This window comes from Triticum urartu, chromosome 1 (assembly GCF_003073215.2).
Source record: "Triticum urartu cultivar G1812 chromosome 1, Tu2.1, whole genome shotgun sequence".
In the NCBI taxonomy this organism is placed as follows: Eukaryota; Viridiplantae; Streptophyta; class Magnoliopsida; order Poales; family Poaceae; genus Triticum; species Triticum urartu.
Genome location: NC_053022.1, coordinates 478525156 through 478551591, shown reverse-complemented (window position 1 = coordinate 478551591; position 26436 = coordinate 478525156). Strand labels below are relative to the sequence as shown.

At 45.4% G+C, this 26436-nt stretch overlaps 2 protein-coding genes across 2 annotated transcripts; one reads left to right on the top strand and one right to left on the bottom strand.

Annotated features, from left to right (window-relative positions):
- The first annotated feature begins 2778 nt into the window (after positions 1-2778).
- On the top strand, positions 2779-15732 carry LOC125520402 (delta-1-pyrroline-5-carboxylate synthase 1). The gene is made up of 20 exons (XM_048685323.1): positions 2779-3180; positions 3856-3927; positions 4010-4216; positions 4306-4467; positions 4626-4903; positions 5510-5660; positions 5775-5939; positions 6062-6139; positions 6219-6308; positions 6418-6504; positions 6596-6682; positions 6754-6850; positions 6969-7072; positions 12830-12905; positions 13743-13893; positions 14007-14075; positions 14227-14293; positions 14375-14445; positions 15372-15451; positions 15533-15732. The coding sequence occupies exons 1-19, from the start codon at positions 3121-3123 to the stop codon at positions 15448-15450; spliced, it is 2151 nt and encodes a 716-aa protein (XP_048541280.1). The 5' UTR covers positions 2779-3120; the 3' UTR covers position 15451; positions 15533-15732.
- A 5507-nt stretch (positions 15733-21239) lies between these two features.
- LOC125520391 (transcription factor ILR3-like) lies at positions 21240-23406 on the bottom strand. Its single transcript, XM_048685316.1, has 5 exons — positions 23018-23406; positions 22808-22885; positions 22171-22248; positions 21881-22043; positions 21240-21792 (listed from the first exon to the last, which is right to left on the bottom strand). Exons 1-5 carry the CDS (start codon positions 23125-23127, stop codon positions 21499-21501), a joined length of 723 nt encoding a protein of 240 aa, XP_048541273.1. The 5' UTR covers positions 23128-23406; the 3' UTR covers positions 21240-21498.
- Positions 23407-26436: the final 3030 nt, after the last annotated feature.

Below are 26436 nucleotides of genomic sequence, written 5' to 3'. Positions count from 1 at the left end.
CTGACGGCGACGATCCACGTCGCCGGCCGCGGCGTCACCGCGTCCAGATCCACTCCGCCGCTGTCACGCCGGACACACGTTGCAAGTACGGTGCGTCCAACAGCGACCCGCCCATCTAGTTCCGTGGCGCTCACTCGGGTCGGGTGAAAAAGATGCCGTGCACGCTGGTCACTGGTCACTGGTCACTGGCTAAGGGCAACTCTAGCGAGAGTCGCTGTATTATCACGTGTGCGAAGTGTGTTTCATACTACTATGGAGGCCTCGAGACGAAGCGCAAATTTAGAGCCGTCGTAAACCAAGCATTCAATTTTGTCCATACAGGATCCATTTGACACTGGCCACAAGATCTCTTCCTTTTCCATCTCAGCGATAGAAGTTTTTCTAATGGATTTCGACAAAAGTTACAACTAGAAGTTCGACAAGCATTTAAACTACGGCTCTCTATTAGAATTTGAAATGCATGCTCTTCCTCCGTCTGGAAGTGACCTCGCAGACGAGAGAGGCTACGCTGCCATGACTTCCGCCACTACGCGGTCGACGAGTGCATGGGCGCCTTGATGCAGGAGAAGCCCAAAATTTTGAAGGTCGCCGTGACTGCGAGATCCATTTTGTCAAGGCGGCCGCCGACAATGGTCAAAGGAGCGGAGGATGACGGGGAGGCACTCTAAGCCAATGGTTGACCAAACCTTATATAGCGCACGCTCCTCGACCCACTGGGAGTAGTCTTATACCCTTCCCAAAAATCTCTCTCGGCAGTCCGACGGGGCTGAATGTAGTGACGAGAAAGGGATGATATGGTGGCAGAGTGGCGCATGTGAAGGGGTGCGATGGGAGTGAGTGTGGTGGCGACGAGGAAGGGGAGATAGGGGTGGAGTGGCGTCGCCGAGCCGGGTGCCCAGATTTATATACGCGCGAATGGGCGCGCTTCGGCAAAAGAAGGCCCGAATTTGGGGCGTCGGGTTGGGAAAAGGGTGAGAAAAGCGGCGACATCTATTAATTGACGCTCTTCCCGGTGAAAAAGCGAGTGCATCATAGGTAGTGGGTAAGCAACAGTCTTGTATATGACAATGACATTAACCAAGCGACGCGCGAAAGGAAGAGGTTGGACTGGAACCCTCCTCCCATGTGAGCGATTGCTTCTGGAGGCCATTACATATCAGCGTCCCCCAACCTTCAAATATGGAGACTCGCACGCTTAGTTTGCAGCGGCCTCCGTAAATTATGCAGTCTGAGGGGCGTATAAAGACTCTGCTAAACCGCCCATTTCGGTGGCAGTTCCCATACAAATCGTTATTATGGCGATCAATCTGATATGGCGACTCTTGTATAGTTGCTCTAACTGTGCGGTTGGCTGCATGTTGGTAAAGAGAGCGTATGAACCTTCAGGTGGCGGCCTTGTTCGCCACGCTGATCTGTGGTGGCATACAGGGGATGTATGACAATATTTATGAATTCGTGAGCATGAAGGAGGCGTTCTTGATCGAGCCCATACAGGTGATGGCAACAACGTCGTGCCGCCAGAGGCTGAGGGGCACCATGCCATGTGGATCAACTTTGACTTCTTGTATCCGGTTTCGACGACAACATGAAGAGTCCGACCTCGAGTTCGCTAACCGCCTAGCTTAGCGTTAGTTGAGGACACATGGCACCCCCTAGGAGATGCCAAAGTCCTCACCAAGGTTCAACCACTCTCGCTCCACCATCTTCTCCATCAGCTTTCATCACGTGATTGCCCATGGGCGTGTCAAACATGTCGTACTTGTACGTTGCACGCATGTGCCCTTGCGAAGCCATCGAATGTCGACTTCCTGTACTCGCGTCGATCAATGTCGTCGAGGAAGTTGAGACCGTAGAGCAGCATGCCCCATACCTTGATGTGGAGAAGGCTACATTTTTTAAGGTCAGCGTGAGTACTCTGTGTCGACAATTATTCATCCTTACGCATCCTCCTCAACCCAATGGGAGTATTGCCATACCCTATCGCAGAACTCTCTCTCGACGCGATTCTCTTGTGGCCGAAGGGCACAATGGCCATTTGGATCAACATCGACTTCTTGTACCCGGTCTTGGCGACAACGTGGAGAGCTCGGCCTTGGCCCGTTAACCGCCTAGCCCTGCATTAGTCGAGGGCACGCGGAACCCATTGTAGGAGATGCCAAAGCACACAGTGAGGTTCAACCAGTTTCGCTCCATCAACTTCCATCCAGTGCCCATGGGCATGTTGGACACTTATGTTGCGCCCTTGCGACGCCAAATTTCATATGAAGCCGACGAATGCCATGTTTTCCCACCAGTGTTGATCAACGTCGACGATGAAGTTGCGACTGTAGAGCAGCATGCTTCATGCTTTGACTACCAGCGGGACTAGTAAGGCGCGTTGGCAGCGGCGATGCGGCCCTCGTCGAAGGCTGAGTAGAGGGCGGGGCGGCGCTGGTCGGCGACGACAGCCTAGGGGCCCTCGAGGTGGCTGAATCCAGTTGGGATCGTCCTTTTTCTCGGTGCGCCAAACATGTCTATAGGTTCTAAAGAAGTGTAGGGACCCGCTAATCCAAGGTTTTCCCGACTCACTCGGCTCGTCTCGTCACTCGACATACGTTTCCCCGTGCCAGGTGTGGACCCGAACCTGAACCTGGACCCAGAAGAGATGATATACTCCAAGAGATACACGCCATCTCTCAGTCAGGAGATATACTCCAGCGACCTACCAAAAAACTCTATACGTGCTGCATCGTGCGCTCCATCCCACAAGAGATCGGACGGCCAGCGGCCTCCGTGGGGCACTCCACCCCGCGTCTCCTCCGTCGAAGGTGGGGTGACGCGCGCGGCACGCACGCCAACGGGGCACGGGGCGGCGGCGGCGGCGGACGCAGAGGATCACGGGGGGGTTCGTTGGGCAAGCAGCTGGAGCTGGGGTTTCTGCGCCCCTCGCCACGCTCACGGAACCAACCCCCCCTTTAAAACCGCTCGGCTCTATCCCCCTCCCTTTTCTGACCCCCCCACACATCGCGGCTGCGGCGACGAGGCGACGAGGAAAAAACTCACTGCAGATAAGAGAGGGAGGGGCGAGCGAGAGAGAAGGGAGAGGCGGCGCGCCGAGCCAGCCCACTTCCGCCCGCGGCCATGGCCGGCGCCGACCCCAACCGGAGCTTCATGAAGGACGTGAAGCGCATCATCATCAAGGTTGATTTGTCTGTTTGTTTGTTTGACTAATTTATCAGCCCGTCTCTGCTAGATCTAAGCTGCTGCTCTGCGCCGCATTGCTGCGTCTCTCCGAGGCCTATCTGCATCGAATCGAGGAGTAATCGTGTAGAGTTCTCGTGATTTGTTCTCGGGGAGGGCGGGGGGCGGAGGGGTTATGCCTGGGGTTTGGGTTTTAACTCTGACGCGTTGATGGCGGAGTTCTCGTCATGAATAAACTTTTGAGGCGCCCAGGATGTTTGGGGCCTTCCGTAACCAGGCATCGGAACAGCTTCAGGGGAAAGGTGATTCGCGTCAGATGGGAAAAGGTGATTTGTGTCAGATGGAAATGGATGATAGAAAGGCGGAGAGGAATTTTGGGATGTTTCTCAAATTTCGTTAAATGGGAGGACCTCTTTAGTTCGTGATTTCGTTGTTCAGATACGTGTTTTCATGGAAATCTATGGTGTAAAGGGTAGAACTGTGTTTCCTTGTTATGTTTGGAAAAAAGAACAGTACCTTTGTCAGTTTTGCTGGCTCGCCTCAAAGTGGTCCATTCTGGGAGAGCATCTTAGATACGCTTAAGGAATCTAGTCAAAGATGCAACACAGGAGACGTAGATGGAATCCTTGTCCCTATCACTTTTATTTTCTATTAATTCCTTTTTTTGGATGTCAGGTGGGCACTGCAGTTATCACCAGAAATGATGGAAGACTGGCTTTGGGCAGGATTGGAGCCCTGTGCGAGCAGGTAACATTCTCATCTCCTACCTTCTCTACTCTGTATATATGCAGTCTGAAGCGAATCCTGAATCAGCTAAATGGCAATGTAGGTCAAGGATCTTAATGCTCAAGGATATGAGGTGATTATGGTCACCTCGGGCGCTGTTGGTGTGGGGCGACAGCGGCTCAGGTACCGCAAGCTCGTCAATAGCAGCTTTGCTGATCTGCAGAAGCCACAGATGGAGCTGGACGGGAAGGCCTGCGCTGCTGTTGGTCAGAGTGGGCTGATGGCACTCTATGACATGTTGTTTACCCAAGTGTGTTTATTTAGCCTGGCATCAACTTTACTTGGAAGAAATTGGTACCTTGTGTGTCTGTTTGTAACATCAAACCTCTCATGTTGCAGCTTGATGTGTCATCATCACAACTTCTCGTGACAGATAGTGACTTCGACAATTCAAATTTCCGGGAGCGACTCCGCGAAACTGTCGAGTCATTATTAGAGCTTAGAGTTATTCCAATATTTAATGAAAATGATGCCATCAGTACGAGGAAGGCTCCATACGAGGTGCGTATTGTACAATACATTACCCTGTAATAGCGATATTGTGCTTACCTGTACAGTTTGAGCTTGATTGTTTGCATACATAAAAATCCATGTCTTTCCAGTTTCAATACCTTCCATCATTTTCATTGTGATGTTCATCAACAACAATTCTGTTACAGGATTCATCTGGTATATTCTGGGATAATGACAGTTTGGCAGGTCTACTGGCATTGGAACTGAAAGCTGATCTCCTTGTTCTGCTTAGTGATGTGGATGGCCTCTACAGCGGTCCACCAAGTGAACCTTCATCAAAGTTAATACATACTTATATCAAGGAAAAGCATTATCATGAAATTACTTTTGGAGACAAGTCCCGTGTTGGTAGAGGTGGCATGACAGCTAAAGTCCAAGCTGCTGTGTGGGCTTCAACGGGTGGTGTACCTGTTGTTATTACAAGGTAACTTGAATATTTGCCTTTTTTATTGCATGTGAAATATTGATGCCTAGCATTGCTCATATATATACTTCACACATTCTATGGTATTTATTTGTGCATCATATGCAAGCAATAATGTGCCATTTGGCTACTTGCAATTCTGATTCCATAGACACCAGATCTTATTGAATCAATTCACTGCTAATATTACAGTTAAGTCATATAATTTGACACTCATCAAGGACCTTAAAAGAGTCAGTTGAAAGTTTAAACCATGTTAACAATAAATCTGAAATAACATATGAAGTCCAATATTTAGTTATTTTTATATTAATGACGAACAGTTCTGATTATAACACCATGATAAATCTGCCGAAAATGTATTTGCTTTTGAGACCCATGCACCCTGCATGCTATTGTAATTTTTCTTGTGATGCTTACTGTCTGAACATGGTCTGAAATTATTGTTAAGTAAAGAAGCTTGATAATTGCATTTCTGTTTTTTTTTCTTAAAGAGCTACCAATGCTTCAAACCCAAATAATGAGTAGTAAACTCCATTTTTTGCAAGCTATTTTTGTTTTCCCGGTGAATGGCAGAGTAATTTGACTTGTTTACTGTTCTTGAAGTGGATGTGCATCTCAGAGCCTTGTTAAAGTTCTCCGTGGGGAAAAAATTGGTACCCTTTTTCATAAAAATGCAAGTTTGTGGGAACCATCCAAGGACACCAGTGTCCGTGAAATGGCTGTCGCTGCACGGGATTGTTCAAGGCGTCTACAGGTATATTTTTTTCTCGTACAAATTTCCTGCTCATTGAACGGTCCATACTGTCTTTTCGCTCTTTTTTGCCTGGTTCGTGATACTGATTCTATATTGTATGGATACCTGAAACAGAATTTGTCATCAGAGGAGCGCAAGAAAATGTTATTAGATGTTGCGGATGCTTTAGAGGCAAATGAGGATTTAATTAGATCCGAGAATGAAGCAGATTTAGCAGCAGCACATGAGGCTGGGTATGAGAGTGCTTTGGTTTCTAGATTGACTCTGAAACCAGGAAAGGTAGGCAGTTGGATAGTCTTGCTTGTTAGAACTAAATTGATTTGTTAGATAGGTGACACTTGCTTCTTTTCATTTTTGGATATTATTTATTGGTTGATCCTGCTTATATTCATCATTTGTAGATAGCAAGCCTTGCCAAATCTGTTCGCACTCTTGCGAATATGGAAGACCCTATTAACGAGATACTGAAAAGGACAGAGGTGAGTGCTTATATTTGAACTACACATTGGAACTCTGGGAAAAGCTTCCATGTTTGAACGCATCGGTTTATTTTTTCAGGTTGCTGATGGTTTAGTTCTTGAGAAAACATCTTGCCCTTTGGGTGTTCTATTGATTATTTTTGAGTCCCGACCTGATGCCTTAGTCCAGGTATTGTTTGTTGTTGATGTACTTTAGTTATTTTTTCTATAATCCACATGCTTGCATTTGGTTTGTACTCAAGTATATTAAGCAGCTTGGTTTGAACACCATTGTTTAGATTGCGTCTTTAGCCATTCGAAGTGGTAATGGTCTTCTCCTAAAAGGTGGAAAAGAAGCAATGAGATCAAACGCAATATTGCATAAGGTATTATCTTTTCCTATGTAGTAGCTTCCTTTTGGCATGGTATACTATTGTAGCCTTTAGTGTCCTTAAAATATCTATTCATTGTTTACAGGTTATAACCAATGCTATTCCTGACAATGTTGGTGAAAAATTGATTGGCCTTATTACAACTAGAGATGAAATTGCGGATTTGCTAAAGGTGAGCATTCGTTTCTATTATCTAAATAATTATTCTACCAATATGCCTAATAAACATATAACACCATACAGCATGATGATGTCATTGATCTTGTCATTCCAAGAGGGAGTAATAAGCTTGTTGCTCAAATCAAATCATCAACAAAGATTCCTGTTCTTGGCCATGCTGGTATTCTCTTAATGAACATTATTGTTGCTGCTACTACTGCTTTCTAAAATGTTAAATTCTTAGACTGCTGTTTAAGATTTGAGTTTGTATTGAATAAGTCTTTGCATCCCCTGTGCAGATGGTGTTTGTCATGTATATATTGACAAATCAGCAGACATGGATATGGCAAAACGTATTGTGATGGATGCAAAAATTGATTACCCAGCTGCCTGCAACGCAATGGTACTTGTCTAATTTGATATTCCCTCCGTTGACAAATATAACATGTTTTGGATATTTCAATATGGGCTACATACAGACTGAAATGAGTGAACAAAGACACTAAAACGTGTCTATATACATCCAATTCAGGAAAAAGTTGGAACATCTTATATTTGTGAACGGAGGGAGTAGCATATAATTGCATTGGATAGCTTGTTTTGTTGGTTTGAGGTTTTAAGTACTTCATAGAGCATCTTTTACCGTGAAGCAATGAACTATATATATATTCTTTAAATTCTGCTTGTTGATAATGGCTGCAGTTTTCTGTTGCCAATAAAAAACTTATTTAAATTGTTGATCCTGTCAACTCGACCAATCTGGGGCTAGCCTCTAGTGGCATTTCCCGAATAAGGAAAAACATGAGTACCCACCTGATGGAGTTTGAGCCTCAAAAGCTGGTGGGCAGGCCTGCAAAGCACATCAGCTTGCTCCAGCTAGCAACCTGATCAGACGCTCACTCACGTGTTCTGATATACTCCCTTCGTTCTGTTAAGTATATATGTTGTGTTTGTCTTGTACAGGCCCAGGCCCATAGTCTAGAGTGAGGCCCAGGCCCATAGTCTAGAGTGAGGCCCAGGCCCATGTAACCTTGTATATATCTCTCTCCTCAATACAGAAAACTGTTCGGTCATTCTCTCTTCCTCACGTTTTCTAACATGGTATCAGACCAGGACCAAACCCTAGTCCCTCTTCCAGCCGCCACCCATGAAATCGCCGCCGGTGAGGTGATTCAGGCGGATCTGTCTGGTGAGGAGACATCCACATCGCTGCCCCATCCCATCTTCGTCATCAACCTGTAGGAGCTGCTCTCCAGCAGCTCCTCTGTGTGTCCTCACAGCTACTCTGTGAGAATACTTCCCCTGCTCTCCAGCAGCCATCTCCAGCAAGCTCTTGGTGCCTTCCCTGCTCTACAGCAAGCTCCAGGCGTTCCCCTTCTATCCAGCAAGATCCAACAAGCTCCACCTTCTATCCAGTGAGATCCAGATCCAGCTTCTGTTTGTGGCTGTCTGCTGCTCTTCTCTTGTTGCTGCCTGCAGCTGCTATCAGATTGGGTGTTTCCAGCTGCTGACCGCTCACCACTATGGCAAGAAATGATTTCGGATTTGGTTCTTTGATCATAGATATCAAGCTTGATGGTTCAAACTACAGGGAATGGGCATTTTCTGCCCGGACTGTCTTGAGGACAGCTGGTTTTGTTTCTCATCTGACAGATGATCCACCTAGTCCAAATGATGATGCAGCAAGGAAGTCTTGGCAAAAGATCAATGATCGTGTGATGGGAGTTTTAATTCTGGGTGTTGAACCCTCACTCCGAATGAGTCTTGAGCATCACACTTCAGCTAAAGAGATATGGAAGTACTTTGAGCAGCGCTACCTTCAGCCCAGCAGTGCACTTCATTTCTCCTTGTTGCAGAATTTACACAACACTCGGCAGCCAGAAGACATGTCCATAGAAGAGTACTATGGAGCTTTCACTCGCATCACTGGGCAGCTAGGTTCCATGGTTCCAAAGGGTAATTCTGGTTGTGAGTCATGTGCAGCGAAGGAAAAGTATGACCATCAGACTCTCATGTTTCAGTTTGTGATGGGTCTCAAGCCAGACTTTGAGAACATTCGCACTCAATTGCTTGGTCGTACGACTCCTCCCACCTTGACAGAGGCACTTGCTAGCTTGATCGCTGAGGAGACTCGTCTCCGTTCTCTTGGGGCTACTTCTGCGCAGACTCTACACGCTAGTGTTCTGGCTTTTCCTCAGCGGCCAGGTGCCTCCAAGGCCACACCTTCAGCTGTCGTCTGCTCGTTCTGCAAGAAGGCAGGACACCACAGAGATGGTTGTTTCAAGCTTCATCCAGAGCTGTTAGCTGAGTTTCAGGCTAGACGGGCCCTCAATCAGCAGCGTCGTGCACCCCAGGCTCCTTATCAGCAGCAAGCAAGGGGTGCTTCTGCATCTGTTCTCTCTCAGCCCGCTGTTGCTACAACCTAGCCTTGGGTTCTGGACTTTGGAGCTTCTTTCCATGTGACCTATGATCGCTCTCAGCTTGTGTCTTGCCAGCCAGTGCAGGATGGTGCCTCTGTTCAGACTGCTGATGGTACACCTTATTCTATTACTCATCAGGGTTCTCTTTGCACATCCAAGTTTTCTGTTTCTGCCATCTCCTTTGCTCCAGAGCTATTGTCCATGAATCTTATGTCTGTTGGCCAGCTTGCTGATATGAACTACTTTGTTGGTTTTGATGACTCATTTTGTTATGTGCAGGACCGTCAGAGCAAGAGGGTCATTGGAACTGGCCATCGCCGTAGAGGATCCACATCCCTCTACATCCTTGACACCTTACACCTTCCTTCAGCTTCCACCACATCCGCGTTCCGGATGGCTGCATCAACATCAAGATCCACTTCGTCGTTTTCTTTTGCCCAGTGGCACCATCGCTTAGGTCACTTGTGTGGTTCTCGTTTATCCCCTTGTCAAGGTGTTTTGGGTCGTGTTATAGATGCTGGTTTCCACTGTAAGGGTTGTAGCTAGGGAAACAATACAACTTCCATACTCTTCCAGCACTACTTCATTCTAGTCATCCTTTTGATTTAGTGCACTCTGATGTATGGGGTCCCTCTCCCTTTGTTTCGAAAGGTGGTCACAAACATTATGTTATATTTGTTGATGATCACTCTCGAATACTTGGGTATTTTATGAAGCATCGTTCTGAGTTGTTTTCTATATATAAGGCTTTTGTACATATGGTCCATACTCAGTTTTCCAGTGTTGTTCGTGTTTTTCGTTCTGACTCGGGGGGGAGTATCTATCTACTGCTTTTCGCGAGTTTCTCTCATCTGAGGGTACTCTCCCTCAGCTTTCGTGCCCTGGTGCCCATGCTCAGAATGGCGTTGCTGAGCGTAAGCATCGCCATATTGTTGAGACAGCTCGTACCCTTCTGATTTCTTCCTTTGTCCCCACTCATTTTTGGGGTGAAGCTATCTCAACTGTTGTTTATCTTATCAATCTCCAACCTTCTACTCGCCTTGAGGGCAAGTGTCCTGGTGAGGTTTTGTTTGGTTCTCCTCCCACGTATGACCACCTCCGTGTCTTTGGTTGTACTTGTTATGTTCTTTTAGCACCTCGTGAGCGTACCAAGTTGACTGCTCAGTCTGCTCAGTGTGTCTTCCTTGGATATAGTCTTGAACATAAGGGCTACCGTTGCTATGATTCTTCTGCTCGCCGCATTCGCTTTTCTCGCGATGTCACTTTTGTTGAGGATCAACCCTTCTTCTATTCCCCTTCCACTAAACCATCATCCTCAACTTCTTTAGAGTCTACCTCGTTTCTTTCACTTCCACCTATCTTTTTAGATGAGTCCATAGCTGAACAACCTTCCTCTGTCCTAACATCAGAACCATCTCCACCACATGTTTCATCTCCTTCCTCACCAGCTCCTTTCTCTCTTCCACTAGCTCCACCTCTAGATAGTCTTCCTTTCCATTACACTCGTCGTTATTCTACTCCTCCAGTCAATACTTTCCATTACACTCGTCGTTCTAAAGTTCCATGTGACACGCAGTCATCTATGCCTTTGTCTTCTACTCCTCCAGCCAGTACTGTACTGATCCCTTGCACTGACGGCTCTTCTGCTAGCAACGCGATACAAAAAGGACTTATATGCAGGGGCTGTTTCTGAGCCTAGTACCTATCAGGAGGCAGTTGTGTCACCTGAGTGGCAACTGGCTATGTCTGAGGAGCTTGCAGCCTTAGAGCGTACTGGTACATGGGATTTGGTACCATTACCTCCTCGTTCAGTCCCTATCACTTGCAAATGGGTGTATAAGGTTAAAACCAAGTCAAATGGTTCTGTGGAACGCTACAAGGCTCGCCTTGTTGCAAGAGGTTTTCAGCAGTCTCATGGGAAAGATTATGATGAGACATTTGCTCCTGTTGCTCACATGACTTCAGTTCGAACTCTAATTGCTGTGGCTGCTACTCGGTCATGGAAAATTTCCCACATGGATGTGAAGAATGCCTTCCTTCATGGTGATTTACATGAGGAAGTATATATGCAGCCACCTCCAGGTATCAAGGTTCCATCAGGTCATGTTTGTCGTCTTCGAAAGGCTCTTTATGGGCTTAAGCAAGCCCCTCGTGCCTGGTTTGAGCGGTTTAGTTCTGTGATTCAAGCTGCCGGTTTTTCTCCTTGTGAACATGACCCTGCACTCTTCATTCATACATCTGAGCATGGCCGTACATTGCTTCTACTTTATGTAGATGACATGTTGATCACTGGAGATGATGTTGGGTATATTGATTTTGTTAAGAAAAAATTGAGTGAACAATTCCAGATGTCAGATTTGGGGTCTCTCAGCTATTTTCTCGGGATTGAGGTTGAGCATACTGATGATGGTTACTATATCCCCCAGCAAAAGTACACTCACGATTTGATTCTTCGCTCAGGTCTCACTGACACGCGCATTGCTGCTACACCTATGGAGCTTCATCTGCAGTTGCGTCCTACTGATGGCACTCCTCTTGAGGATCCCTCTCGCTATCGTCACATTGTCGGCAGTCTAGTGTACCTCACAGTGACCAGACCTGACATCGCACATGCAGTCCATATTCTCAGTCAATTTGTCTGTGCTCCCACCTCAGTTCATCATGGTCACCTATTCCGAGTCCTTAGGTATTTAAGGGGAACTACATCTCGTCGCTTGTTCTATGCTAATTCCAGTCAGCTCCAGCTTCATGCTTACTCTGATTCCACTTGGGCGAGTGATCCTATTGATTGTCGCTCGGTCACTGGCTATTGCATATTTCTTGGTACATCTCTCATTGCATGGAAATCAAAGAAGCAAACTGCTGTGTCTCGCTCCAGCGCCGAGGCAGAGCTTAGGGCTCTCTCTACTACTACAGCAGAGATTGTATGGCTTCGCTGGCTATTGGATGATCTTGGTGTCTTATGTCATACACCAACACCTCTTCTTTGTGACAACACTGCTGCTATTCAGATTGCTAATGATCCAGTCAAGCATGGGTTGACCAAACACATTGGTGTGGATGCCTTTTTCACTCGATCTCATTGTCAACAATCCACTGTCAAGCTACAATATGTCCCATCAGAGCTTCAAGTCGCAGATTTCTTCACCAAGGCACAAACTAGAGATCAGCATAGGTTTCACACTCTCAAACTTGGTGTATCAGATGCTCCTGACCCACCCTAAGTTTGAAGGGGGGTGTTAAGTATATATGTTGTGTTTGTCTTGTACAGGCCCAGGCCCATAGTCTAGAGTGAGGCCCAGGCCCATGTAACCTTGTATATATCTCTCTCCTCCTCAATACAGAAAACTGTTCGGTCATTCTCTCTTCCTCACGTTTTCTAACACGTTCCAAATTACTCGTCGTGGTTTTAGTTCAAATTTGAACTAAAACCACGATGAGTAATTTGGAACGGAGGGAGTACATTCAGTGTCAGGACATAAAATGCAAACAATATATTTTATGTTCCCAATGTTGAATGTAAAAATATTGTTTGCAATTGATAATCATATGTTTGTGTCATGCCTGCTTCACTGTTAATCTCTTGATATCGCAATGTATTCCCATCAATCACCCTTTTCTTTGCCGCAGAAGATTTACCTACTAATCTTGGTAGTTTTTTCTTCTAACATTTTTTGTCTTGATTGTAGTTTTCCATTCTATTTTTATATGTTGACTGATTTTGGCTGTATTGTCTGTAGGAGACGTTGCTTGTTCATAAAGATCTTATGAAGACTCCAGAACTTAATGACATACTAGTAGCACTCAAGACAGCAGGTTTATCTTTTGCTCTCATTCACTGTAGTTGTATCTTTTTTGGTTGATTCATATATAGTGTCCATTCAAGAGTTGACACTATCTTTCACTCACTTTTAGTATTCAGTTGAGTGGAAATGTTACATTCACATTTCACAGTATTATCATCCGCTTATGATTATGTTTGTTATTAACAGTATCGTGTAGAAGGAATTAATTGCCAAACATTAATCTTGTAGAACCTGACATCTACAATTGTAGTTTGAACTTCCAAGGTCTGTAGGAAAGTTCAAACTAGGATGCTATTGTCCTGTGAGATTTTTGTTACATAGGTAACTCCTGAACCATGGCTTCACAATGGGTTTCCTGGCAGTGTATTGAACTCGATTCTCCCATTTCTCTCTCTTTTTTTGCGCTCTTGAACCGCTCGTTTCTAGTATGGAAGTAACGGAAAACAGGATTATACCAGTTTGGGAAAAAATGTATTCTGAATCAGAATAACAGCTACCTTCACTGTGCTTGCCAAATCTAATAATCCACTTAGCAAGTACGACCTCCGTCCGGAATTAGTTGTCGCTGAAATGGATGTATCTAGATGTATTTCAGTGCTAGATACATCCAATATATGCAATTCCTTAGCTTTTTGCATAATTGCTGCTTGCTAGCAGAGTACTAGATGATTGGTTGTAGCTTGGTAAATGTTTGTAATTTTAGGTGCATCATATTCTATTAGTCCTTGTGATTTTTGTTCTTCCACTTAAAGCATGTGAGGTTTGGTTCAGTCAGTACAGTCAAACAAAATACTTTAGAGACATGTGGATTGATGATTCTCCTGTTTTAACTAATGATATATCGCAGGAGTTAATCTTTATTGCGGGCCTGTTGCGCATAAAGTATTGGGCTACCCGAAAGCAGATTCATTACATCTGGAGTACAGTTCTATGGCTTGCACAGTTGAGATAGTTGATGATGTACAATCAGCAATTGACCATATACATCGCTATGGAAGGTAGCTTAAGAGTTATTCTATAGTCTGTCTCCCCGATTCGATTTCTAAGTATATTCAGGAAAACTGAGATTTGGTTTTAACCAATTTCTCTCTGTTGTTTGTCCTATTTTCAGTGCACATACAGACTGTGTGGTCACTACAGATGATAAAGTAGCAGAGACCTTTCTACGTCAAGTTGATAGGTATTTCTGAACAAGTCCATGTCTTCAATTTTAGATCTTGTACAGTTTGAGGCAACAGATACCTTATTTCATTGTTTGTGCTACAGCTCACTTTGATATTCTGTGATGATTAAGTGTCTAACGATACTTTTTACTTGTAAAATTTCAATAGTGCTGCCGTATTATACAACGCGAGTACAAGATTCTCTGATGGTGCTCGTTTTGGACTCGGTGCTGAGGTACTTCTAACATTATATGTTATTTTTTTGATAATTTACTACTATGTCTGCATCTTTAATCCTTTGGAATATCTTAAATAGGTTGGCATAAGTACAGGCCGTATACATGCACGTGGACCTGTGGGTGTTGAAGGTCTTTTAACTACACGATGGTATGTTGCTAACTGGCTATTCTATGTAGTCCCTTTGTTATGTCCATTGCTGTATCTTCAAAAATTGATAGTCCAATCAACCAAACTTTGTAGGGATAAGATTATATGTTAGACTAATCATGTCACTAAGCTACTGAACAGACATGAAATATATTTGCTATTGAACAGTACAGACCTACTCCAAATTAATCCGGGAAGTTGATGCCTAAGTTCTGAAGTAATTTAAGAACATTTTAATAACTGGACTCCAATTTTGATATTCAAGTAATTTAAACTGTCCATCTATAGGAATTTAGGGGACTGCAAATTAAATAGTTATGGCTATTTAGATCTACTAACAAATAGATAAACTATCTGATTTTTTAATTGCATTTAGGTTTTAATCCCATCCATGGCTAGTATGATCAACATGTCCTCCCATACTGCTATGTCTTCTGGGAGATTGTACATCCCCTTAGCTATGTCGTTGTTCTACTGTGCAGTGCAAGCTGTTCATCATTTGAATCTTCGCTGGTTCTATTAGATTTTGAATCTTTGCTGGTTCTAGTTAGATTTTGCTCTTATAGCTGCAAAAACATTACTTTTAACCAACTGCAATACTGCCATGTTTTGGTCAATTTGTAAATCTTAAGTAGCTTTCTAATTATCTCATAAGCATTGTAATGAAGAAACTGTCATCCTTGCATCTAATGTAGTCAACAGGTGGCAATCACAAATCATATAGCTAGAATAAACCTCCCAATTAAATAGGAGTAATTAGCTTTCGTGATAGCAAAAGGACTACATATCAATACTAAAACTGCGCTGGTGGTTCAGTCTTTTATTACTTGTTCTACTATAGCTAATAAATTTTATTATTTTTGAAACAAAATGCAATGAACATGAAAGAATACTGATTGTTGGATCGATTGATTTTTGACATGTAGGCTCTTACGAGGGAAAGGGCAAGTGGTGAATGGTGACAAGGATGTTGAATACACCCATAAGAGTCTTCCTTTGCAATGAGGTGTGCTTGTGATCTCACATATTCTGCTTTAAGAATTACACTACTGTACTTTCTAATTCTCATGTTTGGTTAACTCTTCAGAAAATGGTGTGGTAAGGATTCCGCGAAAACCCTCTGAAGTATGAGAGTCTCATCAGACTAAGGAAAGAAAACCAGTCGATCAATTAATTTGTGTACAAACCATCTTATTGTGGTGGATCGGTGGATCAATTTGTATGAGCTTGGAGGCTTCGGCTCTCCGGTGTTATAATAAAAACAAATCAGCAATTCTAGGAGTGAGAGTACTAGTGTGCCGATACTATAAGCAGTATGTTTGTTGGTCCCGGTAATCCAGCAGATTGGTCGTTCTTGCTATTAAAGTTGTGCATTGAGGCCACCTCGGACGTGCCATCCTTCACTCGTACTCCCGGCCTGGTTACATTGACTGAAATGTCAGTTCAAATAGAACATGGCTTGGGCTAAATCAAATCAAGCAGACAGACAAAAATCTTGGCCCAACCGCTAACGCAAATGGACGTGTCTTTTTTTGCCTGCTGGCGATCCATTTCTGGCCCAAATTTTGGTTGGGTTTGTGTCGGTGTGGATGCACACAACGCCCACCCTTATCCTTCCCCTTTCTCGTCCATTAGTGACATGATGCCCATTCTTCCCTCTCGCTTCCTCCACAATCGACCCCTCTGGCCATGTTGCCATCTGCGCCGCCTCCCACTTTTGGCTGCTTGGACACTGCCCAGGCCGCCGCCCGCATCCACACTCTTCCCCCACCTTCATGCTGCATTCGATGCCTGTTGTTGCCAATGTTGGTTACTTGTTTTCGATGTCGTCTTAACACCTCCATGTCTGCGTCGCCCCCTCACCTTCTGTCTCCACGGTCGCCTCCACTTTGACAGACCAGCTGCTTGTATGGGGAATAGGCCCGGGGCACTTCACCGCCCTGTTTTTCCACCACGCCTGCAAGGTGTTCGACGTCTCGCCCGCAGGGTATCATGGATAGTGGGATGAGTTCTTTTTTCAAAATTTTCATGTGTTCATCGAATGATAAGGATTTTGTGGATACAACTATGGTCGTCAGTACCACATTGCTAGGCAGTGGTTGAGGTTTAGGGGATCGATCCCGGGCCATGCTCCGGCGTTGAACTGCAATAGAGAGATCGACCATTGCCTACTCTTCGCCGATTACTTTCAGTGCACGTACCCATTATTCAACCCCATGCTTTTGCGGGGCCGCTTCCGGATGGCGAGACATGTGTTCAACCATATTTGGGAGGGAGTGATGGCGCATGATGATTATTTCGTATGCAAGGAGGATGCCCTTGGAAAGGTTGGCTTCTCCTCTTATAAAAAATGCACTGCAACTATTCGGATGTTTGCATACGGAATTCTCGGTGATTTTATTGATGAGTATGTCCACATGCCTTGCATCATTGTACAAGTTCTGCAAGGTTGCGGTAGTAGTGTTTGGGCCGAGTACCCGAGACAGCCAAATGTTGCGGATACATCCCGGTTGTTGGTGATCAATGCAGATAGGGGCTTTCCGGGATGCTTGGTAGTATAGATTGTATGCAGCACCAAAGGTGGAAGGACTGTCCATCTACTTGGCAGGGGCAGTACAAGGGGCATGTCAAAGGTTGCACTGTCATACTTGAAATTGTGGCTTCACAAGATCTCTGGATTTGACACTCTTTTTTCGGCATGGCTGGTTCTCACAATGATATCAATGTGCTTCAACGCTTTCCAATATTTGGAAGGCTTGCATAAGGAAACTACCCAGAGGTCAACTTTGAGATCAATGGCCACCATTATAACAAAGGATACTATCTAGCTGATGATATATACCCTCAATGGTCAACTCTTGTGAAGATAATCTCCAATCCGGCAGGAGAGAAGAGGGCTAGGTTTTCTCAAGCACAAGAGAGTGCTAGGAAGGGTGTGGAGCATGCTTTTGGTGTGCTTCAATCTAGATGGGCCATCATTCCGTGTACTGCTAGAACTTGGAGCACCAAGAAGTTGCGGGGTGATGACTGCTTGTGTGATCATGCACAACATGATCGTAGAGGATGAGCGTGAGGACAAAATCTTCGACCAAGGGTTTCACTTTCAGGGTGAAAATGTTGTGCCTGAGAATGGACCGGCAACGTTTGCACAATTCACTCAATTTCATCATGAAATGCATGATTGGGCAACTCACATTCAACTCAAATTATTTGGTTGAGCATATGTGGAATCACCTCGGCAACCAATAGATGTATCAGATTTTTTTTCTATGTATTTGTGACAATTTAAATTTTATTTGGTTTGTAAACTATACATTTTATTTGGTTGTAAACTATTTATTATTGTGGTACTACATGATTTATTTGGTTATAATAAAACTATGTGCAATGTTGCTTATATATATATATGCACATTTGCCAGTCGGCTAGTTGGGTGCACCGTAGACACAAATACAGAAGCACACGGACGGCGCCCATTTGCCCTACCCAAACGAACGAAAAACGGACAACAACCATATCTATTTGCGGCGGCCGGTTGGAGTTGCCCTTAGGCCATAGACACGTGGGTCATGACCGCATGCAGTACCGGATTTTTTTGTTTTGTTTCATGAGAGGTGTAAAATTAAGGAGTTTGTTCTCTATTCATGAAGTGTCATAAATATTGGCGATAAATTTTTTTTTGGCATAACTTACTTTTCAATTTTTCCCTTTCAAACAACTATATTATCCGTGAGTTCAACATGATAAACTCAATTATATTTAAATATCATTTTGTTAGATTTTATACCTTATAAAAAAATAAAGTAGACGCAAATACTTTGTATTGATTTAAAACAAAAATAAATGAAATTTTGAGTAGCTATTTGAATTTTAAATACCACATGCTAGTTAATTACAAATATTTGAATTTATCGATAACTAACAATGAACATGTTAATTCTGGAAGGAAAAAGATATTTAAATTTGAGTTCAAAACACATATATTTGACAATATAATTAATAGTTAATTTTATATTTTATGTCTTAGTTGACTACAAGGACCAGTGAAAGCTCATTTATCAACTATTTGACTCTCTGCCGAAAGTGTTGTATATCCACACTTATTTTTATCCCACAAAAAATAATAATAAATTTACTCTCGTTCTAATACATGTCCAAAAGAACAATATTTTATTTTCATAATTCGTCATTAAACATTTTATTTTAAATAACACTGATATCTATTTATCCATTTTGATTAATTCAATTATATTCAAATTCATACTTGTTAGATTCTCGCATAAAATAAATCAAAATTTCCAACTTTTTTGTTTCTCTAATATTTAGATTCGTAATTTTTTTAAATTCTGAGCATGCAAACATGTGCCTAACTACTATTACTCCATCTGATCCATAAATAAGTGTTCTGGTTTTCGTTAAATTTGAACTAGAACCGCGACGCTTATTATGAATCGGAGGGAGTATTAAATATGCCCATACGTCATGGTGTAAACCTAATTGTACTTAGGTGCAAAATTATTTAATCTTTGGTGTGTTTAAGGGAAGTGTTTTGTTACAACAGAATTATCCAAAAATCTAAGCAAACCAAAGCATCATATTAATAAAAAGTTTAACCATGCGCCCTTAATGTATTATGGTGCATTGTATGTGTCTTTTGTCCATTGTATATTGAAATATCTATTGAACTTGGTAGAGCATTCTTCACTGTATTAATCAAAGAAATAAGCCGATATATGGGGATCTTCTACATGAGAAAAACTTTTTAACAAAATAGAGAATTCTAGATTACATTAACAAACAGTTTGTTCTCTTTGTTTTTGCGAGAACAAACAGTTTGTTCACGAAACCCCTCATCTTCTCTTGCTTGTTGGCAGCGGTCGTTTATTGGTCTTTTTTTAGAAATCATACCATCCGTAACATGAATGATATTCAGAATTCAAAGGAGCAGAATCCTTTTTGTGTACATTTGATCATTATAAATTGTTACTATCTATTTTTTTATGCACATGACACATTTTCTCCCAAAGGGCATCTTGTAACTGATGTTTATTAAGGAAAAATGGCAATTAATACAATGAAAAGATAACAACACATAAACAGCCAGAAAAATAAAATAAAAATATGACCGAAATCACACTAGCCGTCTTGTTTCTTTGATTGTACGCCACATACCGGAGCTTGAAAATTGCACCAAACCGACAGTTTAGGAAAGGGACACTGACAAACACCATCATCATATAGAAAATTAAGTAAAACGTTTGTAATTCTTTGAAGGTCTAGCATTATTGGGCATTACCCCATCTAGTGCAGACTTGCAATCCTTCACCATCTGTCTAGAGAGTTGAAGGAACTAGATCATGTTGCAAAACAAATCAAAAGAAGAAGTCAAAGCTGCCGCACCAAAAGTCAGCCAATTTTGATTTACACAACAACTATCCAGATGCGAACAGAGCCAACAAATCTGGGCACGCCTACCCTCATGGGACCTTAGTCAGCGCCGGATCGGACATCGTCGAGATAGGGAGAGGCTGAAGAGACCTTATTTCAACACGCCATCATCAGGACCACCTCACTAATGCTGCTGACGCGAGGGTACCAAAACATAAGGGAAAGAATGATCTACTAAAACTGAGGAAAACAAGAGGCGCCATCCCCACAAGGCCGCAACACAATTGTTACGACACGCCCACAAAGGGCACCTTCGGCCGATCTAGCTACCTACAAGACCCACGCATGCCATCGAGGATAGAAACACTGCCAAGGCCGTCCACAAATGTCATCGCTATTACTTCTCCCCGAGCAAGTGACTCCAACTTCAGTGCGAATAGCCAACAAGGAATCCCCGACCACGACGAGCAAACGAGAGCCATGTCAGCCACGCCGATAAGCTTGCAAATGTCACAGTAGAAGAAACAATGAGGAACGTACAAATGGTCGAGGGCGCTATTGAGGGCCAGGCGGACTAATTTGATGGTAAATAGACACGCCCACAAAGGGCATCTTCGGCCGATCTGGCTACCTACAAGACCCACACATGCCACTGAGGATAGAAACGCCGCCAAGGCCGTCCACAAACTGTCAACATTATTGCCTCTCCCCGAGCAAGTGACTCCAACTTCAATGCGAATAGCCAACAAGGAATCCCCGACCACGACGCAAGCAAACGAGAGCCATGTCAGCCACGCCGATAAGCTTGCAAATGTCACAGTAGAAGAAACAATGAGGAACGTACAAATGGTCGAGGGCGCTATTGAGGGCCAGGCGGACTAATTTGATGGTAAATAGACACGCCCACAAAGGGCATCTTCGGCCGATCTGGCTACCTACAAGACCCACACATGCCACTGAGGATAGAAACGCCGCCAAGGCCGTCCACAAACTGTCAACATTATTGCCTCTCCCCGAGCAAGTGACTCCAACTTCAATGCGAATAGCCAACAAGGAATCCCCGACCACGACGCAAGCAAACGAGAGCCATGTCCGTTAAGCTTGCAAATGTCACGACAAAAGAACAACGAGGAACATACAAATGGCCGAGGGCGCCATTGAGGGCCAGGCGGACTAATTTGATGGTAAATAATCACCTTCGGTAAGCTTGCCTGAATAAAGTTGGGTTACAATGTAGAAGAGCGGCATTATCAAAACTCAATGCACTCTTTTTCGTTAAGCTCGATTATCATTTTGTTTTTTCTTGCACGTGCATGATTCTTCCTACATTTGCGTTAATGCCATCCAAAGCAGGACACAATTTCCATCGTTCCCTATATAAGCATCATCATCTATCGACCCTATAATTATGAACCATATTCATCGCTATCACATTAGAGCTGTTACACAGACCGCTCCAATGAGCAATGATCACCAGGAACCCGCGTCAGGCGAGCCCTGGATCATTATATCCACAGCATAATCATAGCAACCGCTACACAATCATCAGCGACCCGGCGTTATCTCCGGGCGCGCGCTTTGGTCAACTTCTACGGTACGAGCAAGCTTCAACACACGCATATCCTCCGACGATCGCCGCCGCGCGTGCGTCATCGAGCTGATGAATCACGCGACCGGCGGCCAGTGCGCGGGGTCCTTGGACGTGTCCAGCGACGTCGGCGGTATCCACTGCCAGAACGCGGCCGGCGGCGGGTAGCCCGCGGCGTACGCCGGGACGAACTTGCCGGCGTGCGCGTACGCCGCCGCCGGGTGGAACTGCGGCGCGGCCGCGGCGGCCGGGTGCGGGACGAACTGCCGCGGCGCGGCGGCGGCCGCGCTGACGCCCTTGAGCATCTGCTCCAGCCTCTCCCTCTCGGCCTTCAGCTGCGTCTTCTCGTCCCGCAGCTCCGACTTCTCGGACTATATACATACAGCCACATCGAACCGTAAGATCACTGAGCTTTTCTGTGCCATGAATGGTGCAAAGTGCGACGAGTTGCTGGTTTACCTTGAGGCTCTTGATGGAGTCCTGGAGTGACTCGTTGGAGGCCTTGAGCTTCTGGGCCTCGGCGCGCAGCTGGTCCAGGAGGCGGGTGGCGTCGCTGAGGATGGCGACCTTGTCGGCCTTGGGTGGCTTCCCGGGCTCCAAGACAGCGCAGAGCTCATTGAACCTGGTGGATCAGAGCTGATCAGATTTGGTGGGGCTGCTAGTGTAACACGTCGACCACTGAAGCAGTGGGAGACTGTAATTTTCACTTTTTCAGTCATATAACTGAAACTCTCAACTCTGGAACATACCTCTCGTTGAGCCTGTCTCGCCGGAGCTTCTCGCGGCATGCCTTGGTGCCGGGCTGCGCGCTCGACTCTGGACGGGATCTGCAGATACATATACAGAATAATAACGTCAAACTTTGGTCTTACAATTTGTGATCTGTATGTCATTTAGCACCAGTGATTCGTCATCATTGACTAAGATGTTTTCAGTAACCGTGCTAATTCTGACAGACTTTCGGTTAAGCTGAATCCAGGCTGTGAAGACAGGGGAAAATAGCCACATCTGTAGGTTCCAGAATTGGGTCTAACTAGTAAGGGACATATCAAGTCGTCAGCTAATTTAAACTTGCCTCAAAAGTTTTGAGCCTTGTGTAACTTATCTAGCTGTGAGCTGATCTATTGGACCGACTCAAAATTGTCTCAGCAATCTAACAACCGGGTGCTTTTGGAGTGTTCCGCGAGTCAAGTTTGGTGGCCACTATTATCTCTAGAGGGGCCGGAAAGACAGACCGGCGTTCTCTCAACTACCACTCCTATGTTTCTCATCAATCAATCTAATCAGAGAGGCCCAAATGATCGAAACAGGAGCACCAAAAGTAGCAGGCAAATCACAAAACTCGCAACAAATTCGGAAGAGCGGAAGAACATCACTAGCCAGTACCTTTTCTTGGCGCCGGAGTTGTCCTGGGCAGCCGCCGCGGCGTCCTCCCTCCTGGGAGCGTCGAAGCCCAGTATCACGCTGCAAGCAAAAGTTCATCATCCAGCCGAATATTCGACCGATCGCCGACAGTGAGTAACACAGCCCACCATCCAGAACCCCGACCTCCAGATCGGCGGAAAGAGAAGCGAACAGGGAAGGAAGCTGACTGACCTGGAGACCGGCGGGTCGTCGACCATGTAGATGAAGTCGGAGGCCTGGATCTCCTCCTCCACGAGGCCGTAGTCCAGCAGCCACCCGCCCTGCCCCACGCCGCAGCTCATGGCCGAAGTCCCAGCAGGCCGGGAGCGCCCCCCGCCGCTATCCGGGGCAGATCTTTCCGGGCGTGGGGATGGCACGAGCCGGGGAGGGGAGGTAGGCGGGCGAAAGAGATGGGGACGCCGGGGAAAACCAGTAGTACTAGTCGTGACCAATAATCCGCATATGTATATTGGGCGCTGGCTTTTGGCGCGACCGAAGCAGCACGCAGCACGCAACTAGTATCGCTGGCCTCCGGCGAATGAGGATAGATGCGACGACGTGGGCGCGGGCCAATCGCTGGGCCGCTGGGCTTATTCAAATCGGGCGAGCTGAGTGGGACGGGACGCGTGCGCCTTTTATTCTCCCTCCCTCTGTTGCTCGGTGCCGTGCGTGCCCAGTGCGCGCCCGCGCTCCTTTTTCTTTCTCCCTTCCGTCAGATCGGATTGTGGTTTTTTTATCGGATTGTTTGCTCTGCTTTGTGCAATGATTTGGTTTGTTTTTGCTGGGTGTTTCGGTTTGGTATATGCAGCCGGTGGGGCTGGGCCGGCACTTGGGTTGAGCTGTGTGTGTGGACTGTCGAGTCAAGCGGTGAGGAGGACGTGCTGCTACGTAGCGTAGCGTATCAGCTGCAGTGCAGGCCACCGAGAGAAGAAGTACAGCCACGAACGCCCCGCGGCCACGTCTCGCGATTATCACCCCATCTTTCCACTCGTTTTCAATCAATCAAGAAGAATAAAATCGAGTCTGGACGGCAGTACATATACCCTTGGTCGAGCTACAGCGACCGACGCTTCCGTTTCGGAAAAGAAAAAGGAAAACTACAGCGACGTTTGCTGCTGTGAAAAAACGCCACAAGGGGACGAAAAGATTTGGGCGCGGCCGATTTTCGCGTTCGCGTAGCTCCTCCTCTCTTCTCCACGATTATGTTCGGGGAATCCGACCTCCCTTTCCCCGTCTCCCGTTGCGTTGCCCCCTCGCAAAATTCCCGGAGACTTTCGGAAGCGTGACGGAAAAGGCCGTCGTTACAACACGACGATGGCTAGGGATTCCACTACGTGCGTGGAGGCTTCCCCACCTTCGTCTCTCTCTGCCCATGACGACACCGTGTGTTGGAATTTTGCTAGTAGGCCTTTGGCATAAAACCCAACTAAAAATCTAAAATTCTTTTGGCCCATTCATGCACACATGTGAGTGAAGTGTGTGAGGCTAAAATTTAGTCCCACCTTGAAAGTTGAGAGAGAGTTGCACCTCTTTATAAGGTGAGCTCTTCTACCACTTGTATGAGCATGAGAAGAGAAGACCTGCACGCGCTCCTCCAGTCATTAATTAATAATTAACGGACGCGTTAATTACTGAACTGTTTCCGATTCTTTTGAATCGTGACGACTCGGACGTGGGGTTTACTCCCACGACCTACCCGGCCCGCACTATATAGTCAGGCAGACATCTACCCTATCCGCAGCCGCTTCGTATGGTTTCTCACAACCGTTCCAGGGGCGATCAGGTTTTTGGGGAGCGCTCTCACGCGACTGCTGGCAGCGACGACTTCTTCCCCGACCTCGGCAACCTCGTCCTCGACGACATGGGCGACAACGTCAATGCCGGCGGTGCTGCACCCGTTGCACCGTATGTGATTCTATCCTTCCTGTTTGAGATCGTGGTAGAATTCATGCTTCTAGTATGTGCCCTAGATGTGATATGTTCATCTGCTATGCTAGTTCGCATGATTAGTTTAATCTCTGCTGCTGTGGTCATGATTTATCTTCTGTTTATTCGGATTAAATCTCGTAGTAATTTGCTCATATTTCCAACAATCCAAAAACCTGATTATACGTAATTTACTCCGAGTGGTTTTGCTGCGCATCTGAAGCCGCCTGCCTTTAAGGGGGCGCAATATAAGAGGTGGCGCACGAGAGCAGTCTACTGGTTTCAGACCATGGGCTGCTATGATGCCACCAAGGGCAAGCCTGAGGGCGATCTTAATCCAGCACAGCTGGAAGCTTTTGAGAAGATCGATACCCTCTTTAAAGGCGCTCTTCTGAGTGTTCTTGATGACTCCATTGTGAATTCGTATATGTCGTTTGACAACGGTAAGGACATGTGGGCTGCGCTCGAGGCCAAGTTTGGTGCCTCGGACGCCGGCAGCGAGTTGTACGTCATGAAGCAATTCTATGACTACAAGATGACTGATGAGCGCCTTGTTGTACAGCAGGCTCATGAGATACAGTCGCTCGCAAAAGAACTTGAGTACTTCAAGTGTGTGTTGCCGGAGGCATCATTGCCAAGCTTCCACCTTCGTGGAACAATTTTGCTACTTTCCTGAAACACAAGAGACAGGAGTTTTCCGTTGCGGATCTCATTGGTACTCTTGATGTTGAAGAGAAGGCGAGAGCAAAGGACACACATGCTCGAGTTGCCGAGGGAGGTTCTAGTGCCCACATGGTACAGAAGAAGAACTCCCAGCCCAACAAGTTCAAAAACAATAAGAACAAAACTCAGGGCAAAGGCAAGTTTGATACAAAGAACAAGCCATCACATTCTACCAACTTCAAGAAGAATTCTCATAAGAAGGGGAAGGGACTTTGCCATGTCTGCGGTGATCCTAATCACTGGGCTCCGAAGTGTCCTAACCGCTTTGAGGAGCGCGAACATGAGAAGAGCGGCAAGTCCGCTAATGTTGTCATCGGTGATACTGATATGAAAGAATCAGGGTACAGTATTTTTCCTACCATCCTTTCAGTATTTTAATCCCCTGATTGGTTAATTGACACCGGTGCCAATGTACATGTTTGTGCTGACGCCTCCATGTTTTCTTCTTACCAGGCAACAGGGACTTCACCCGTGCTGATGGGGAACGGGCCACATGCCATCGTTCGAGGTGTTGGTACGGTCGATCTGAAGTTTACTTCGGGGAAGACTGTGCGTCTGAAGAACGTTCATCATGTGTCGTCCATCAATAAAAATCTCGTTAGTGGTTCCCGTTTATGCCGAGATGGTTTTAAGTTGGTTTTTGAATCCAATAAAGTTGTAATTTCTAAGTGTGGACAATTTGTTGGAAAAGGCTATGAGTGCGGAGGCTTGTTCCGCCTATCTTTGTCAGATATTTGCACTAAAGTTATTAATAATATTTGCCACAATAATGAGTCTGATATTTGGCATTCACGACTCTGTCATATTAACTTTGGTTGCATGACGCAGTTAGCCAATATGAATTTAATTCCGAAAATCTCTATTGTCAAAGGCTCCAAGTGCCAAGTATGTGTGCAAGCTAAGCAACCTCGCAAGTCCCATAAGACTGCAGAGGCAAGAGACTTGGCGCCACTAGAGTTTAT

Bases quoted from the DNA above. Each gene is read 5' to 3' on its own strand.
- LOC125520391 (XM_048685316.1), bottom strand. From the start codon at position 23,127: ATGAGCTGCGGCGTGGGGCAGGGCGGGTGGCTGCTGGACTACGGCCTC. The intron at 22,044-22,170 runs GTATGTTCCAGA...CTGATCCACCAG, and splicing joins CGAGACAGGCTCAACGAGAG to GTTCAATGAGCTCTGCGCTG. The intron at 21,793-21,880 runs GTAAACCAGCAA...GTATGTATATAG, and splicing joins ACTCCATCAAGAGCCTCAAG to TCCGAGAAGTCGGAGCTGCG.
- LOC125520402 (XM_048685323.1), top strand. From the start codon at position 3,121: ATGGCCGGCGCCGACCCCAACCGGAGCTTCATGAAGGACGTGAAGCGC. The intron at 6,140-6,218 runs GTGAGTGCTTAT...TTATTTTTTCAG, and splicing joins AGATACTGAAAAGGACAGAG to GTTGCTGATGGTTTAGTTCT. The intron at 14,076-14,226 runs GTATTTCTGAAC...AAATTTCAATAG, and splicing joins TTTCTACGTCAAGTTGATAG to TGCTGCCGTATTATACAACG.